This window comes from Macrobrachium rosenbergii, chromosome 16 (genome assembly GCF_040412425.1).
Source record: "Macrobrachium rosenbergii isolate ZJJX-2024 chromosome 16, ASM4041242v1, whole genome shotgun sequence".
NCBI classification, from domain to species: domain Eukaryota; kingdom Metazoa; phylum Arthropoda; class Malacostraca; order Decapoda; family Palaemonidae; genus Macrobrachium; species Macrobrachium rosenbergii.
This window is the reverse complement of record NC_089756.1, coordinates 13,711,779-13,731,225: the sequence shown is the minus strand read 5'-3', so window position 1 is coordinate 13,731,225 and position 19,447 is coordinate 13,711,779. Positions and strand designations below refer to the sequence as shown.

The 19,447-nt window shown below is 40.6% G+C and overlaps 2 protein-coding genes across 9 annotated transcripts in view; one reads left to right on the top strand and one right to left on the bottom strand.

Annotated features, from left to right (window-relative positions):
* LOC136847099 (uncharacterized) overlaps positions 1-3,309 on the bottom strand; it is a 6,221-nt gene extending 2,912 nt beyond the window's left edge. Inside the window, exons 1-3 of the mRNA XM_067118407.1 lie at positions 3,280-3,309; positions 2,771-2,863; positions 2,434-2,606 (exon numbers count right to left, since the gene is read on the bottom strand). Of these exons, the coding sequence (XP_066974508.1) occupies positions 2,434-2,606; positions 2,771-2,859 (262 nt within the window). The 5' untranslated portion in view covers positions 2,860-2,863; positions 3,280-3,309. The remainder of the gene's footprint in view (positions 1-2,433; positions 2,607-2,770; positions 2,864-3,279) is intronic.
* LOC136847102 (AH receptor-interacting protein-like) overlaps positions 1-19,447 on the top strand; it is a 756,409-nt gene that overhangs the window by 670,499 nt on the left and 66,463 nt on the right. For 5 of the 8 annotated variants that reach the window (XR_010855613.1, XR_010855612.1, XM_067118413.1 and 2 more), the window contains one exon: positions 10,995-11,174. Coding sequence is in view for 5 of the 8 variants with exons in the window: in XM_067118413.1 (XP_066974514.1) it covers positions 10,995-11,174 (180 nt within the window). In the remaining 3 variants the exon portion in view is untranslated. Of the gene's footprint in view, positions 1-6,532; positions 7,033-7,079; positions 7,194-10,994; positions 11,175-19,447 lie in introns of those variants that run through there. The other 3 variants (XR_010855614.1, XM_067118411.1, XM_067118414.1) reach the window with 2 other exon arrangements.

Genomic DNA, 19,447 nt, shown 5'->3' with positions numbered 1-19,447 from the left:
AACACACGTTCTTATAAGAATAAGCAGGCTAAATTACCACACGTTCTTTTAAGAATAAGCAGGCTAAACCACGTTCTTGCAAGAATAAGCAGGCTAAATTACCACACGTTCTTGTAAGAATAAACAGGCTAAATTACCACACGTTCTTGTAAGAATAAGCAGGCTAAATTACCACACGTTCTTGTTAGAATAAGCAGGCTAAATTACCACACGTTCTTTTAAGAATAAGCAGGCTAAACCACGTTCTTGCAAGAATAAGCAGGCTAAACCACGTTCTTGCAAGAATAAGCAGGCTAAATTACCACACGTTCTTGTAAGAATAAACAGGCTAAATTACCACACGTTCTCGTAAGAATAAGCAGGCTAAATTACCACACGTTCTTTTAAGAATAAGCAGGCTAAATTACCACACGTTCTTTTAAGAATAAGCAGGCTAAATTACCACACGTTCTTTTAAGAATAAGTAGGCTAAATTACCACACGTTCTTGTAAGAATAAACAGGTTAAATTTCCAACGTTCTTTTAAGAATAAGCAGGCTAAATTACCACACGTTCTTGTAAGAATAAGCAGGCTAAATTACCACACGTTCTTGTAAGAATAAGCAGGTTAAATTGCCAACGTTCTTGTAAGAATAAGCAGGCTAAATTACCATACGTTTTTGTAAGAATAAGCAGGCTAAATTACCACACCTTCTTGTAAGAATAAGCAGACTAAATTGCCACACGTTCTTGTAAGAATAAGCAGACTAAATTACCACACGTTCTTGTATGAATAAGCAGGCTAAATTACCACACGTTCTTGTAAGAATAAGTAGGCTAAATTACCACACGTTCTTGTAAGAATAAGCAGACTAAATTACCACACGTTCTTGTTAGAATAAGCAGGCTAAATTACCACACTTTCTTGTTAGTATAAGCAGACTAAATTACCACACGTTCTTGTAAGAATAAGCAGACTAAATTACCACACGTTCTTGTTAGAATAAGCAGACTAAATTACCACACGTTCTTGTTAGAATAAGCAGACTAAATTACCACACGTTCTTGTAAGAATGGGTAGGCTAAATTACCACACGTTCTTGTAAGAATAAGCAGACTAAATTACCACACGTTCTTGTTAGAATAAGCAGGCTAAATTACCACACTTTCTTGTTAGTATAAGCAGACTAAATTACCACACTTTCTTGTTAGTATAAGCAGACTAAATTACCACACGTTCTTGTAAGAATAAGCAGACTAAATTACCACACGTTCTTGTTAGAATAAGCAGACTAAATTACCACACGTTCTTGTTAGAATAAGCAGACTAAATTACTACACTTTCTTGTTAGTATAAGCAGACTAAATTACTACACTTTCTTGTTAGTATAAGCAGACTAAATTACCCCAAGGTCTTGTAAGAATAAGCAGACTAAATTACCACACGTTCTTGTTAGAATAAGCAGACTAAATTACCACACGTTCTTGTTAGAATAAGCAGACTAAATTACCACACGTTCTTGTTAGAATAAGCAGGCTAAATTACCACACTTTCTTGTTAGTATAAGCAGACTAAATTACCACACGTTCTTGTAAGAATAAGCAGACTAAATTACCACACGTTCTTGTTAGAATAAGCAGACTAAATTACCACACGTTCTTGTTAGAATAAGCAGACTAAATTACCACACGTTCTTGTTAGAATAAGCAGACTAAATTACCACACGTTCTTGTAAGAATGAGTAGGCTAAATTACCACACGTTCTTGTAAGAATAAGCAGACTAAATTACCACACGTTCTTGTTAGAATAAGCAGGCTAAATTACCACACGTTTTTGTAAGAATGAGTAGGCTAAATTACCACACGTTCTCCCTCTTCATAAATTTACGTAATTGTCGTAAATCGAAATTACAGTTTGTTACTTCCTCGGAAGCAATAATTTTGTCGACGCTGGATACTCAAACTATTGACGAGTCAGAGAGAGAGAGAGAGAGAGAGAGAGAGAGAGAGAGAGAGAGAGAGAGAGAGAGAGAGAGAGAGGTTGTCAAGCCCATGACAACTGTAACTAAAGAAAACAAAAGAAATGAAGTCTTTGGAAAGTAACTTTTAATTATTTAATTCTACCCTAATACAATTCTTCTTGTATTTTGATAATTCACTCACATTTTTATCTGTTTGTTTATTAATGTGTTAATTCATTTTTTATCATTTTAATCAGCGATCTCTTTTTCTTTCTTTATCTCCCATTACCGTCTGTTACTTGTTTCTAATGAGCATCATACTCTATAGAAGCTTGAATTTCAAGTCAGTGGCCCCATTGTTGGGCTTGTTCCATATGAATAGGAGTCGTCTTCTGAATAATAATAATAATAATAATAATAATAATAATAATAATAATAATAATAATAATAATAAATATTTGCACTGTAACAAGAACCGGCTGCTTTACTTACTTTTCATTGGTAGAGACACGGTAGCGGAATTAGAGAAACCATAGGGAAGGTCTTTATCCATCGGCAACGATATGGTTGGAGTAAGGACAATCAAAGTTCCAACTGGGAAAGCCAGACGGCGGTCCGAAGTCAGTTGTATCACCTCGTTTGGATTATAGGAATAAGAAGAGTTCCTGTGTAGAATAGAAAGTAATGCCATTGTGAGTAATAATGCAATAATTAAACGACAGATATTTTGTAAAATTCCAAATTTACTTGGTTATTAAACATATGCACAGAACCTCCCGTGGCCAACAACTGCAGTAGTGAGGCTGAAAAACATGACCCTGTTACTTACTCTTCTTCTTCCGAGTTGCTGGTATGACCAGAAACTACGAGAAGAGACAAAATTTTGATCACCAAGGAGAATTGCGGAAGCTTGGCCATTTTACTGTCAAAGAAAGAGAAATGAGAGTATCAGTATCTTTACCAAATGGGCGCATTCTCTCTCTCTCTCTCTCTCTCTCTCTCTCTCTCTCTCTCTCTCTCATATTAACCAAGGTAATAAACGAATGTCGAGTCGGCTCAAATACTTAGTCTTAATATCCTAAAGGCTAAAACTCTTTGTTCAGTACCAATTTCACTTTGTCAAACCATATCAGATTATTTGATTAAACGATACATCATCTAAATTTCATATGAACTAGAGAATCTCTCTCTCTCTCGTGTCAACGTCTATAAAAAGCCAAAACTCATAACAAAAACTAGACACAAACACAAATTAAACTTCTCCTTTCCGTACGCAGATATCTGGTAAACTGACAGATTCCCTGAATTTCTTGAGAACCGGAGAACAGAGTAACCTACCTGTTCACTCGAGTGATCGCTGCAGAATAAGACTGGGGGGGTCAATCATCTCCTTATATAACACTGGAGACTGAAGTACACGGCGACGGTGACCTGTTTCTCAACCCAGTCCCGTATGGTTAGGTGTAACTTTTTTTTCTCCTTTCTTCCCTTCTTCCTTTCTTTCTTCGCGTGAGCAGTAGTAAAAAGAATTCATGACTGCAGCACAGAAAATTTAGATCGCTGGGAGCTGTAGCACAATGAGATTTCTAACAAGATATCTGGATATGTAGATCAAAACTTACATAAGAGTACTCCATGCAGCAACTTTGAGGTAGTCAAACAATTTTTTATAGAGTAAGGGGGAAAATATTGCCCCGTGGATACTTATGCACATTAAGAATGATAGCAATAACACCCATTATACCACTATGGTTGGGGAAAGGTCACCGTCCTGCGGAAGACAAACGAAAATAGCTACGGCCTGGTCACGCGTATAAGAGGTTGCCGTTTGAAGACAGTACCGTAATACTGACCCAAAGAAAATGTATAAACTGCATCAGGATAGGCTATATTGCTCCTTACGAACACCCGTAGGAAGTCTATTTTCCTTTAGCAGTGGCAGGAATGGAATATTCCCTTTGCAGTTTTTATTCAGAATTTTTGTTCCCTTTGCAACTAGTCGCACATATTCGTCATATGAGGCAGGTTTTTTCTTTTTTACTGATAGAAGTGATTGCGGTGTATGGTGCTGTGAATTTGTTACGCTTGATAACTGCTCGAAAATTACTTGTTTAAGAAGATTTGAACAATACTTGATACAGGTTTCAAGATGCGAAAAACAAATAAATACAATACTCTTTAAGGAAAAAACTCTCCCTGAATTCTCATCTTTCTTCGAAGCAGATGAAACCTGTCCAAGGATCTTTACTTTATTTGTTTGCTAAAGCTAAATTCTTGACGTATTGTGATACTTCCAAGGCAGCAGTTCAACTTGACCCAACTATACCGTTAGCAGCATAATCCAGTTATTTTCGCGTGTCGGGAACCTTTGGTTCTTTGAATCAGTTTTGTACTTTTCTAAGAAAGCAAATCAGTATTTAGAGTTATGTCACCAAATATGAGACTCAAGACTCACGAAGACCATATCATTATTACTATTATTATTATTTCTGTTTAAGATGTTTTATCGAAAATTTTTGTTTCTGGAAATTCCGTATATTACATAATGTCAGGACAGTTTCTCTCTCTCTCTCTCTCTCTCTCTCTCTCTCTCTCTCTCTCTCTCTCTCTCTCTCTCTCTCTCTCTCTCTCTCTCAATTAGAGCACAATCGCTCACCAAACCTTTAATGCTCAGTAATTGTCAGAGAGGGCTTGAAATGACATGAATAATCTCATATATTATTTCAGCATTGTTTTCAATCCATGTTTTTCTAAATTTCATCCGATTTCATTACCTTCATATTCTTTTCGTTTTTCGAGCATTTGTTTACTTTCACCATTACCTCCTCGTTGACTGAACACAATAGTGTTTCTCAAAAATTGATGCCCTAATGTTTTAACTCCGTCTTAGACATATAATAGTCCAAATACAGGTTCCACTTATACGCTAAACATTAATCTCTGAAGCTTTTCTTTGATAGCGAGTTGCCCTTATAGATGATTTTTACAAATTTTTATTGGATAGGAAGTGTGTACTATCATATCAGGAGTTTAAATCATGGACCAGTTTTCATTAATACTGAAAGATCGTTAATGTATGCAAATGAATAATGAATATTTCAGCTATGACTAGTTCCTCCAACAACTGATTTCCCAAAACTTTTGGAAATAAATACAGCAAATTCCAGGATATTTCCTTACTCAGATTTGCCTCCTCTCGTCACAACAGTGTTTGTAAAATGAGAACAGAGACAGGATCTTTTCTCCCTGAAAAATTTATTTTATGTCTAGCCAGTTTATATTGCAGTTTTGTTAAATGCAATTATCACCCCCCGAAGTTGTGTAGCAAGATTTATTTTTGCTGTTAAGATTACCATCAATATTCAAACAGGCAACCGTTCTTAATCGGTTGAATGAAGTTGAGGAAGATACCAGTCATTGGGGGACATGCTTTCTTATTTTCAGCGGAGTCAAATAAATGTTTCCAGTGCACTTGAGTATTGTCTTCTGTATATATATTTTATATTATAAAAATAGGAGGGTGATTTATAAGTAATAGTTTCATTATTCTACGTAGCGTGGAGCTAATTAACTTAGAGAAATAAAATAGCGATATTTTACTGAAGTCGTTTTGTGTCATATAACAGTATAGAATAACGAACGCAGATTTCTGGAGTTTCGACACTAACCTAAAGGATATGCTAATACAGCTACAGGAGAGAATAATGATGTGTTAAGGCAGTTAGGCTAATCTTTCAATATAGCTCGGTCTTATTTCGACGGAACGCAGTAAGAATGAGTGGTATGTTATTTGGGTTATTGAAATATTTTTCCATAAAAAATGATCATGTGATTATTTCAATTATGAATTAAAATAATGAATTAAACTTAATAGGAAGCAAGCCTCTCTAGCGTATAAACCTTTTTATGAATTCATTCTAATTCTTTAATAACATTTTCTTCAACTTTCAAAATCACGTATTGATTTCTTGTGAAGCATCTCTTTAATCATTTCAGTTTACTGTTAATGCTAAACAAGTTACAGTGTAGCGAACTATCATAAATTCTATTTTCTAGAGAATTTTGTCTCAGTACTGTCATATCTCGTTGAAGTGTCACTATCGTAAATCTATATTATTCCTAGTTTCTACAAGCATAAAATCTGAACACTCATTTAAGTTGCAATTATTTTGTAGTTATTATGGATTTTCGAAATGTTTTTTCAGTACTTTCATGAAAATGTTTGTGAAAACTCGTGCTATCTTGAATATTAAACAAATTTATGGTCAGGATACTTTATGGTACAGTCGGGGAAGGGAGAGTAGCTCATATATTAATATAAGAATACTATATTATGCTGCTCATAGGATTATATTGTCATGGAGAGAGAGAGAGAGAGAGAGAGAGAGAGAGAGAGAGAGAGAGAGAGAGAGAGAGAGAGAGAGAGAGAGAGAGAGAGAGAGAGAGATCTGCAATTGTATAATTGATAGTAAACGGTATACGACCAAATAAGGCACGATCCTTAGAAAGTAAGGGCCGTTACCCTAAACCTAAAGGCGGGTTAACACCTAACGGCATCGCTTGGAAATGATATCTTGCATGTCAAAGAAGAAGAAGAGTTCTCACTGCGTTATTTACAATCTGGATGCGTGTTCAACGTCTTGAACGTTCTGGAAATCAGGCGAGTCAAACGTTGTAAAATGTTTCTTCGGTTTCACTATATCGTGTGTCATAGAGAATAATTTTGTGCAATTTAAACCTTTTGTTAGCAGTACTCTTTATTTCAAGTAAATTCGTCATAACGAATACGCAATAAAATTGGTGTGAATGGAAGCCTTTGTTCATAGTTTCGAACAAATTTGATTTACTGATAAGAGCTGTCTGGCAGGATTGTTGACATCGAAATTGTTACCGATGTAATAATCCATCAGTGACCTGCCCTTAGCCAAGAATCGGTGATCTTGCCCGCCGTAAATTTACCCAAGAATCAGCGATCTAACCCTTCATAAAGGCCCCTGCGTAGGTGTAACAGAGCGAATGGATGAAAATCTGATTAAAAAGAATATTCTGCACCCCGGGAAAGGAACAGCGGACTATGCCAACGGGACAAAGGTCAGAGTTGAGTGAATGTTCTTATTAACCTCATCCAGTCTGATGTAGCATATGTTTATGTGCATTAGCAACTACCTTATGTGATCATAGCCTACAGTAGGCAAGTCTTGCCCATATACCCCCGGCTACGCTTTACCCGAGTTTCATAGGCTACAGGAATGGTAGAGTTACTAGCCTAGTACTGTAAAACCAACTAGGACTAGGGTAACTGAAATTGTTTAATAGCCTGAGTGTAATTCATTCAGACCACAACAGTGGTCAGATGATAAATTGATACATTTTTTCTGTTATACTAACCCCGGTAATTCTAAGCCGGCTGTCCACGGTGAGGTAGCCTATTATGTTATTTTACTTGCTTTACAAGAATTTAAAGTAATATTTTGTCGGCCAGCTGTAACTAAACTGTAATTGACCTTTGAAGGCTACACGACGGTACCAGCGGCTCCCCTCCACCGACCTATGCAGTTCAAAGGTAAATTACAGTTTAACTACAGCCAGCCGGCAAAATATTACCGTAAACTCAGCTGCCATAGTCTAGCTCGACTGGACACTATTCGAAGCTTTCGGTCAGGGCGAAGAAGTGTAAATGGGTGGTGGAATGGCGCTTCACGCCATATCCACATATTTAAATATTCTTGGCAAGCTCATATGTTCTGGCAGGTTCAGCTCGTATGTTCTGGCAGGTGGTAATGTTGCGCTGTGCGCGCTAGCTACAGGGATTACAGAAAATGTAAAAAGAGTATTACTTTAAATTCTTGTAAAGCAGGTAAAATAACATAGGAAAATGTCAAGTGCCACAGTCTAGCTTTCTGTGGAACACCGGCTTAGAATACTACTCTCTCAGTTGGAGGCATCGGGTGATTGGCTCGCCTGTAAGACCATGCATGCGTGATAGGGCCTGGAATCAGCAGTACTAGTAAAGCATGAAAAGTGCCTTTGGAACAGTTCCCACTGTCCATGTATTCGCACTTGTTTTTTACTCTTGTTTTTCTTGTTCCAAATGACATATATAACAGGAAATACAATAATTAGGTCCCCAAACCTTTTCCCAAGTTATTTGCCACACCCAAAACCCTGAATCCCCAGCGGGTCCCCCTTACCATTAGCTATTCTCAAAAGTGTTTTACCCCACCCAAAACCTCAATTCCAAATGAGTCCCCTTTACCGTCGGCTACAGTTCTAAGATAATTTACAGGTTAATTACAACCGAGTGACAAAATATTACTTTAAATTCTTGTTCAGCAGGTAAAGTTCTATAGAAAAACGTCAACTGCCATAGTCTAACTCACCGTGGACAGCCGGCTTAGATCTACCTCAACCCCATTTGCATGAACTCTGTTTCGCACCATCCCACTGGTGTAAGCCCTTTTAGCAAGCATACCCTAGGCTAGCCAGTAAAGGTAAAAGAGAAGGCCGCTCGAAGATATTGGTTAGGCCCTAGCCTATTAATATAATTTTTTGACTGAACAATATAGGTGCATTATAATACAGGAGAGGTGAGGTAATTTGAGAAATTTACCATCTGTTGTTTATGTTTTTACATTCATCCCCGAGGGGCTAGTACTAAACATGGCAAAAGTTCTGCCGGACACCATGTATAGGCTAGTACTAGTCAAATAGTGTTGACAGCAAAAATTTAAACAAAAGACAGCAAAATTTCTTGTGTCTCATTAAATTTCTCAAGAGTATTTCACCTGTACTGTATTACATACTGTAGGCCTACCCTTTTTTATATTCTTCTGTTAAGGAATTTTATTAATGCTAAGAAATTCACATTTTCGTGGAAAACAGTTTGTGTAATAAAAATCCACAATTACAGATATAGTAAACTGTATTACTATGTAAAATATAAAAGCAAAGGCCTTTATCGAACACTGTTCAGACGTTCAAAAGTTTGCTGTATAATTGTAGATTTTTATAACACAAATTATATTAAGCCTAATATTCAGTATCTTCATGTGGCCATCTCCTTCACCTTTCCCACTTAGCATAGTTTAACAAAATCATTGAGTCACACAGTGGAAGGAAGAAGACAGATTGTTCAATTTTTATTTTAATATCTGCCCCACTCACAGGATACTGTATGCAGGCTAATAGCCTACTAGTCTCACAGGTATGAACATTAAAACATAAAGACAGTAAGTATCACAGTAACAGTAAATTTGCAATAAATATTAGTAGGGTATGCTTGTCGATACGCATATTAAGGAGACAAAAGAACAAAATAAATAAATTCCAGTATCAAGAGCTGGTGTTAAAGTAAAAAAAAAGAAACATGAAGCCCAAAGGTTAGGCTACTTGTCCAGCTGTTTTATCCTTTGGTATGCATTTTTTTTTTACCATTAATTAGGCAAATGACAGTTTTTTGTGTTAGACATATTGACCCTTCCAGTAGCCTAAGGAAACCTTAAGAAATTAGCCTAGCCTATAACCTACAATAGGAGGTCACAGTAGAAAAAAATCTTAAAGCTTGTGTAAAGAATAGAGATGAAATACACCAAGATCACAAGTAGTGTTAAATAGGTTAGGCTACATTTGCTTCATGTTTGTCATTGTTGGTAGAAAAAGAAAAAGTAATAAAATGCCACATGGGGGAGATAGCCTATATCCTAACCAAACAAATTCTTACTTAGTCACATTTAGGAGGCAGTTCCCTACCTGACCTTTCAAAATTTAAAAGTGAATATTGAACGATGAAGTCTATGAATGAACAGCGTAATTTTCTAACTGTTTATCTCATGTCTTATACATTTCTGATCATTGTTGTTGGTGCAAACCACTCATTTTTGTGTTTTTCCCACCTCGATATATAGAACACTGAAATACCTCAGTTGGAAACTGGCTTTTTTAAGGTAAGGAACACCAAAATGGAGTGGTTGCACAAATATAAATGGTTTTGAATTGTGTAATCCATAGGAAAAGCTGTCTAAAATAAGTTTCATGTCTATAATCAGTATAAATCCCAAAGCACATTTTAGTATAACTTGAAACTACTACCATGCCCTGGTTCCCTCCAGTTACCAAACAGAATACTTATTGTCTGTTGTCAATGTTTTTCTTTATGTTTACAGTGTTTACTGTCATTTTACATTTTACATTCATCCCGAAGGGGCTGGTACTAAACATGGCACACATTTTGCGCATAAACTGGAAGTTGCTGAACCTAGGAGGGTGCAACAGTAGTTTCAAGTTTTAGATTTTGAAAAACAAAGATGTCATAAGATTAATTACTGGGACGCATCCTGACCTTACCCCCTCCCTTACCCAGCTTAGAGTGCTGGGTCCTGCCTGGCTGAATGTTCTTTGCCTTGACTCTTCCCCCCCTTGGACCCCTCCACCTATCCTGACCTAGAGTGCTATGTTCCCTAATGTAATCTAGGGCACTGGGTCTTACCTGATGGGGGCTTTGTACCTTGGACCTCCACAAGGCCATCCTAACCTGACCATAAGTGATAAGAGTAGAATACAAAAATTTATTCAAGCAAAACATTGTACTCTGAATTTCAATGGGCAACAACCAGTCAAACTTGTGCATGATAACCTTGGATTTTGCATATAGCCTAGGCTATGTAGCACTACACGATTAATTTTAAAGTCACGAGGGGCAATTTTAATTATGAACTTTGTATATGCTGTGAATATTCGTAAATTGTTGTTGTCTTTTTTAGGGTCATTTAAGTTTATCCAAAAGCTGCTGTTGGATACTTTCTTGAGTTTTCTCACTGCAGTGCATTGCATTTATCATGAATAGTTAGTCATTTAAATTGAGTAATTTGCATAGTATTGTATTTTACAAAATTTATGTTTCCGTTAATAATAAAAAAAGCAGCTTTAACAGAAGACAGCTAAAAATGGCAGTAAATAATTTGGGCGTCTATATAAGTCCTGTTAATATTTATTTGTATTTGCAAGGTGATTGTAATCCTTGTTTATTAATACAGTATGTAACTCATATTTCACAGGTCACATTTCATGTGAAGACAGAAACTGTGGAAGAGTCACCTAAAGTTATTGATGACAGTAAAAACTGGAAAAGCCCAGTAGAGTTACTGTTAGGAAAAAAGTTTAAACTTGAGGTATGGGAAGCATGTATTCGCACTATGTTACCAGGGGAGGTTGCTAGCTTCTCAATAGATAAATCGGTAAGTGGTATACTGTAATTGTTCAGTTTACTTTCGTGTTTAAATGTGTCGTTGGCTGTGCCTTTGAAATAAGAGGACCTGTTATATTCAGTCTGTCACCTTGCAAGCCTGTTCCTTGTGTTATTGCCCCCAAGTGCATAAATGTTTTTCTTGGGTTTCTGTTGATAACTGAATGCAGGCATTCCCTGGTTTACGACGGGGGTTCCGTTATTACGCCGCGTTGTAAACTGAAAAATTGTCAAAAATCTAAAGAAAACCTTACTTTTAATGCTTTTGGTGCATTGAAAACGATGTAGTCTGCATTTTTAATTTTTATTGAGTTTTCATAAAAAAAAACTCCAAATTTTGATTATTCTGCCGTTTTGGAGCCATATTTCTTCCGTCGGATCGACGTCGCAAGCGTCGTAACCCCGGAACATGCGTTGTAAACCAGGAAATAATCTCTGATGAATATATTTGAAAAGCGTCGTAACCTCAACGTCGTAAGCCGGACCCGTCTTAAACCGGGGACTGCCTGTATTTTGTATAAGCGTGCGTTTGCTGCCCATTATCATTCCCATCATTTGTTCACATAGATATGGTTATGTGAACTATAATCATAGGTATATTATATCCTCAAAGCAGGAATGTTGATAAATGTTTGACACCTCACTAATGCATGTTGACAGTTTCTTTCCCATCTTGGACTACACTAGTGGCATATGGATCTTTTTGAAGTTTGATAGGGTGCTGAAATCAGTCACTAGAAAACCGTTTCTAAAAATAGGCTCCCAAACTGTTTTTCTGCACCTTCATATCATGCAGTATGGAGAAGCAATGCATCATGATTCCCTGCAATAACTTGGAAGGATATGTCTTAATACAGTTTTCTCTAATATGGCCAGTGTTAAAAAAAAACATTCTTCCAACAGTATGACTGATTCGGTTAGTACTTTTCTGACCTCAGCAGAGGTGATTTCCAAACCTGCTAACATTTTTGCTGGATATTCTAAGAGTCTTGCTGAAGAACTGTTTAACCAATTCAGCTCATCCAAAATCCATGCCTGGAAGCTATCAAAGGGTGCCTCATCAGGAGAGGTTTTTCATTCAAGGTATTGAAGGTCTACATAAATCTAGGCAATAAGTCTACTTTGAAGTTGTACCAGTTGAAGTACCAAGTATTCTGCAGGTACCGTAATACAAGAAGCTCTGATCTTCTCCAGACTTTGTTATACAGGGAGCTGATTTCCTACTATTTATGTGACACTTTGGAAAGTTGTCCCTATCTGTTATTATGTGAAACATATTGGCTCTGGCACAAACCTTTGAAAGCATAGACATAAACCTGGGTTCTTTGAATGAGCTTAGACAGATTGTGTTAGAAGTTTCATCTAGAACTCTAAATTCCCCCTTGTAAGGATTTATCTCGGATTCTTAGATATCTAGTCAGCTCTGCATATGAAGTCCTGAGCAAGCCTCAATAAAGAGCCTAGCATTTGTGAGCTCCTGCTTCTGCTCAGCGTGTAAGCAAGATTCATGCCCTTTCCATCCAGATGTAACACTCAGAATTGACAGAGCATCAACCTGTCATATGTTCCAGGCATTCTTGTGAAGACAGCCAACATCTTCCCAACCTCAGCACTTGCCAAACTTTTTTTTATTCCCTCACTGTTAGTTCTGATAGGGAATGGAGAAGGTCTGCTTTAATGCCCAGTCAGAGCAAGAGGATATGTATCAGGGAAACCAAACCTTTTAAGCAGGGGAATCTTGTTAACTTTAATACACCAGCAGGATTAAATCTGGAATTTTAAAAAATGTTTCATACTTCTAGTCAGACAGGTCATTTTAAAGGCCTTTGTCAGTGCTTGTGAGTTCTTATTTGAAGGATAGTGGTTTTGAAATCAGTGCTGTCCTCTTCCCTGCCATGGATGTCAATTCCAGTATGAATTTGGCATTTTGAAGGTCACCATCAACTTTTTCACATTTTTATCTTCAGGGATTTACTTATCTTATAAGGCACAGATGTAGTTACTGGCCAGGTTTTAATAGTCCTCAATAGGAAGGGTATACTGTACATCATTTTGTTCTGCCCGTACAGATTCAAAAGGCAAAAAGTCCTCTTAAGTAAAATTTGTATTGCAATACACTCCCTGAACACCTGAATTAGCCCTGGTTACCTACCAGCCCGAACTATATCCCCAACTCATTACCCACTAAGTGGGTAATTAACTGTCAGCGTTACCAACGCTTACAGGAAAATCCTAACAAATGAGTTACCTAGCGTACCGTTGGCAACGCTGCTGCAAGTCCCGGCTGTGTATGGCCGAGAACCTCAATTGCTTTTTGTTCGCCGTGCTGCTAGGACTTGTCCTACATCAGGCGAAATTTTGGTTATTAGCCCGACTCCCTTATTTTCGTTTTTGGATTGGATAACGACTTGGACTGGTTTTGATCGCCCCCCTTCTCTTCTGGATTGTTCTTTCTCCCGTTTTGACTTGGCCTGGCTTGGATTTTGAAATGGATAAAATGGATAAGACACCACCCTTGGACAACTCCTCGGCTTCCACTTCTGCTTCTGCCGTGACGACGGAGATCGCTACCGCTGGAGACACCGCAGCCCATCGTTCGTGCACCGCCTGCAAGAAAAGGATGAGTACCCTTAAAAACGACAGACATTCGTTGTGCATAAATTGCAGGAAGGTACAATGTAGCGTCACATTGCGATGTGACGAGTGTAGGTCATGGTCGACAACACAGATGGAGGATTATCTCAAGCATAGGAAATCATTAGCTTCTAAGAGTAAACGTAAGGATTCAGCGGTAGAAACTCAGGGTTTTGACAAAGAGGCTTTAGAGTCAGAATTATTTAGGAAATTAGAAGACAAATTGTCAACCAGCATGTCTAGTTTGTTTTCAAGTTTCATGTCAAAACTAACAGAGATAAAGGATCAGGAAAAAGTTAATAGGGACACAGAACCTAATCGCTCTTTTTCAGCTCCCCTGCCTGTTCCAGAATCAGCCCTAACGGGTGCCGGGGGTCATGGAGAACCGCAAACCTCAAAGGTAGGATCTACCGGCCCCCCGGCGCGGAGCAGGCAGTGTCAGCAGCAGATTTCCCCTTTCACCCTGGTAACGTAAGTCCTAAGGTAAAATCTAATTTAGGATTGACGCAGACAGTTAGAGATAGGACGGTAGTAAAGAATCAGGAAGATAAGTTGAAGGTGCAGTCGGAGTCAGGTGTCATTAAGGTTGCGGCTCCTTTGTTGGATCCAACAGCGGTTCTTTTTCCCGCAGTAGGCTCTCTGCAACAAAAGGTTGCGAATTCGGTAGAGGATGATTCAATTTTGGTTCCTAGCTCTTCTAGTGTGGATAGGTTGGAAGTATCCCTTTCTCTTCTTCCAAGTTTCTTCTTCCCCCTCGGGACAAACCTTCGTCCCTTTCAGAGTCCAATTCAATTGATCAATTGCTGAACATTGCAGAGTATAATGCTGATCTGTTGGGACTCTCTAAAGGCTACAGATCTTTGGTTAGAAATTGTTTTAATATTGGGTTTTCCAACATTTTTGAGCATGTCTTGAAAAATCTTCCTGAATTTACAAATGATGCTTTACAGGATTATCAGGGGGGAACAGAATCGGTCTATTTTCTTTCCTTAAAATCTATGGCTTCTTCTGTATCCACGGACATCTCTTCTCCTATGGTTTCAAAATCTTCTTCTTTGGGTTTTTCTCAACCTTCCGTTTCGGGTCATTCTTCGGGGAGACTTTCGGTTTCTTCTCTCGCTCATCCGAGCTCTCTACCGTTAACGGACTTGCCTTGGGACAATCTTCCACAAATCATATGTTTTCGTCTTCCGAGCCTGTTGCTGCGACATCTAGTAGTGCGACTGTACCCGTGTTCAATGTTTCGCCCCGGTAGTCTCAACAATCACTCCAGTAGCTAGGTTTTCGGGTAACCTATCATCCACAATCGCCGGGTTCGCACTCGCAGTTTCCCATGCAAAACTCCTGTGAGCTCCGGTCCGTCTGGTGCATTCCCTACATGTATGACGTCATCGGCAGGGTCTCCGGTGGTTTCCCCGAGTGTGGCTTCTTCTTCTCTCTTCCCTCCTACTGTACCTTCCTTCTCTACCTTTCCAACAGGTGTCTCTGTTCCTCCGGTTAGGACGGTTTTTGTAGGTTCGGGTTCGGTTGGGTCAACATGAGTTTTTCCCACCTTGTTCTTCTTCCGCAAATAGCGGAGTGTCTGCTGCGGCGATTCCTCATCAGCATGCTTCTGTTATTCAGCCTAGTTCGGGGTTGGCGAGTATTGCGGCTTCTCCGTTTTCTGAGGGGCGTGGTTCGCCCAGGTGTGTCTGGCTCAGCGTAGCTCCACCGTTGTTGGAGAGTGCGGGTTTTGCGCAACCCTTCTCGGCTGCCCGCAACATTGCGGTTGATTCCCCAGGTGTGCGTCTTGCGCACTCAGGTATTTCGTGTTCGGTTAACTGATCCAGCGTTTTCTAGGGTCAGCCTGTCTCTGTTCCTGTCTCGACTCGGTCGGATCTTTCTGATAAGGATTTCTCTTGCGAGGAAGAGGATCCGGTACCGAAGCCTGTTCTCCTTCAGCGAACGAGAGCGAATACAAGCGGATGGTGGACTTCATTCATGCTCTTTACCCACAGTCCAAGGCTCCGGAAGAACCTTTTCAACCTAATCAGGCAATGTTTGAGTCACTGTTCGCGATTTAAAACCAGTGGTGGCTCATGCACCAAAGAATCTAGTTTGGTTTGGCCGTGTCGAGCAGGCATTGAGGGAGGCGGACGGTAGGTTAGCGGCATTAATTGGGTCGGGTAGGCAGGATTCCGCCTTACTTCCTTCTCGTAAGGGTTTTTACAAGGTTGCGGGTAACCCTTCTGCGGGTGTTAGGGTACCTCTTAATGAATCAGTGGAAGCTCTTCTATCTAGGGTCCCTTCTTCGAATCGTTTGGTTTCCGTCACGGCGAGAGAAGCGGGTATTTTGGAAGACACTTTTCGTTCTCAGTCGGAGGCTCTATCCCATTCGATGTGGATGTTATCTGGTTTAATGGGGTTCCTTAAACAGGACGGTTATTCTCCCTCGGACCCGGTTTTGTTCGACAATCTCATCACTTCGGTGTCAATGGGACTGGCTTATCAGGCAAATATATCGGCCGGTTGTACGACCTTCTTCGGTAAGAAAAGGAGGGATTTCTTTCTGAACCATCTACCTCCCGCATTATCCAGATATTCACAAAAGGGCTCTGTTGAGAGCACCTTTGGCGCTCAGCAACAGTCTTTTCAGGGAGGAAGATGTAGCTTCGATGGTAAATTTCGTTTCCTCTTCTTCAGCTGTCGAGTCACAGCAAGCCATGATTCGAGTGGCAGCACAGTCCTCTAGATCTCCGAGAGGTTCCAGGATGACATCTCCAGCCAAGCGGACCTGTTCCAAATCACCAACCAGGTCCCCTAAGAAAGTCCGTTTCTCATCCAAGACTTCAGCTTCTGCTTCAGATCCGAAACCTTCTGTCCTTAAGAAGGGTTTTCGGAAGTAGGAGACACTTCCCTCGTCTGCACCGGTAGGAGGTTGCCTAGCTCCATTCTGGGAATCCTGGAAGGAGTATGGCGCGGAGAGTTGGGTAGTGGAGGTGTTAAGGAAGGGGTACAGAGTCCCTTTTCGTTCCCTGCCTCCTCTATCCAGCTCACCGGTTCATCTTCCCAGTTATTCCCCTTCCTCCATCAGGGGAATAGCGTTAGCAGCAGAAGTCCGAGCTCTCTGGGAAAAAGGGGCTTTAGAACCCGCTCCTTCTTCCCCAGGTTTTTACAGTCGGATTTTTGTGGCTCCGAAGTCGGGAGGATCTTGGAGACCCATCATAGATCTCTCGAGTCTCAACCGGTTCATCATCTCCCCGAAGTTTCATATGGAAACTTCTCAGTCGGTGCTGCGGTCGGTCCGGAGAGACGACTGGATGATTTCAGTGGACCTCAAGGACGCTTATCTCCAAGTTCGGTCCATCCGAATCTCGGAAGTTCCTTCGATTCTCGGGTCCAACTGGAACATTTCAGTTCAGAGTCCTCTGCTTCGGTCTGACCACAGCACCTCAAGTCTTTACGAGGGTGATGTCTCCTATTTCAGAGATAATGCATCGTCGGGGTTTCAGGATGAGGCGATACCTCGGACGATTGGTTAGTTCAGGCCGTCAGTAGAGGAAGTTTTGCAGGCGAGGGACTTCTTGCTGAATTTGTGTCAAAAGTTGGGAATACGCATCAACTTAGAAAAGAGCTCTTTGATTCCAGCTCAGACAAAAACGTACTTAGGGATAACGATTCAGACGCGTCGTTTGAGGGCTTTCCCGACGGAGGAACGAGTTTTGGCAATGCTGAGCCAACTAGAAACATTCAGATCGAACAGAGCGCAACCTGTAAGCCTATGGAAGAGCTTGCTGGGCAGGATGGCCTCCCTCTCTCTCCTAATTCCAGGTTCTCGTCTCCGGATGCGTTCTCTTCAGGCATGTCTCAGGAATCGCTGGGACTTTCGGGAAGAGAACGCGTTCATAGTCTGGGACGATTCTTGCCTGAAGGATCTTCGGTGGTGGTCAGAAGAATATCATCTGACCATCGGCGTAAGATTGGACTCCCCCATTCCAGATTTCCATCTGTACACAGATGCCTCGGATCAGGTTGGGGAGCAACCCTGGAGGAATGTCAGGCCAGAGGCCTTTGGACGAATCTGGATCGGAGGGAGTCCATCAACCACAGAGAACTACGAGCAGTAGAAGAGGCTCTAAGTTGCTTCGCAGATCAGTTAAGCAACAGGACGGTAGCGCTCTTTTGCGACAACGTAACCGCTGTGTCATACCTCAAGAAGGAGGGGGGGACAAAATCACAAACTTTGAATCAAGTCGCCCAGAGAATTCTCCGCTGGTGCGAGTGCCACAGGACTACTCTCGTTCCTCAATTCGTATCGGGGAAACTCAACGTTTTGGCGGACGCCTAAGCCGGTCGCAAGAGGTTCTAGGGGGGGAATGGACGTTAGTGCAGGAGGAGGTTCAACTTCTATTGAAGAAATGGCCAGCAACCATAGACCTGTTCGCTACGAGACTAAACTTTCGCCTCCCAGTATACTTCTCCCCAGTAGAAGATCCCATGTCGTTCGGGACGGACGCCATGTTGCATTCTTGGAACGACATGCAGACGTATGCATTCCCTCCGTTCGGAATGATTCAACAAGTGTTAATGAAACTCAGGATCTCCTGCAACACCGAGATGACGTTGATTTGCCCTTTTTGGCCTCAAAGACCTTGGTTCCCGGACCTTCTCGATTTACTAATAGATGTTCCGGTTTTCCTGCCAGAGAGGAAAGATCTTCTCAGACAGCCGCACTTCCATCACTTCCACCGGAACCTCCGCGTGCTGAAGCTAGCTGCGTGGAGACTATCCAGCGAGCAGCACGTCATGCCGGACTCTCTAAGGCAGTGGCTCATTAACTGTTTTTCTGTCTGAGAAGATCATCCAGAAAACTATATCAGGCCAAGTGGGCAGTTTATCGCAGTTGGTGCCGGAACCAAGGTCATCGTATTTCTCTACCAACGGTAGCGAAGATAGCGGACTTTCTTCTTTTTCTGAGGAAAGAAAAGAAATTTTCGTACTCTACGATCGCCGGTTACAGATCAATGCTTAGTAGTACGTTCCGTTTCCATCTCCCAGAATTGGCGACCAGTAGAATACTTCACGATCTCTTAAGGTCTTTTAAGATAGAACGTCCAGTTCTTCCCTTCGGCACCATCGTGGGATTTAGCGGCGGTTTTGACTCTCCTTAGGTCGTCAGAATACGAGCCATTAGAAACACTGTCATTAAGACAGTTAACGAAGAAGGTATTATTTCTAGTTGCTCTGGCCACAGCTAGAAGAGTAGGAGAGATTCGAGCGGTCTCAAGAACTGTATCTTTCTCAGGGAAAGATATTTTTCTGTCATATTTGCCGGAATTCGTAGCTAAATCGAATCGAATCGAATCCTTTACCCAGAGCGTTTAGAGTAACGTCCTTAGAAGATTTCGTGGGAGGTGACGCTTCAGAAATGCTATTATGTCCGGTCAGGGCGCTGAAGGCTTATTTATCACGCACAGAAAAGATGTTGCCTCACCCGAGAACGTTATTCGTTTCTCCCAGACGCCCTTCACACTCGATCTCAAGAATGCTATTAGTTTTTCCTAAGAGAGGTAATACAACAAGCGTCGGCTAATTCTTCGTCTCTTTCGAACCATCGAACTCCTCTGAACGCCCAAGAGCTCATAGTATTAG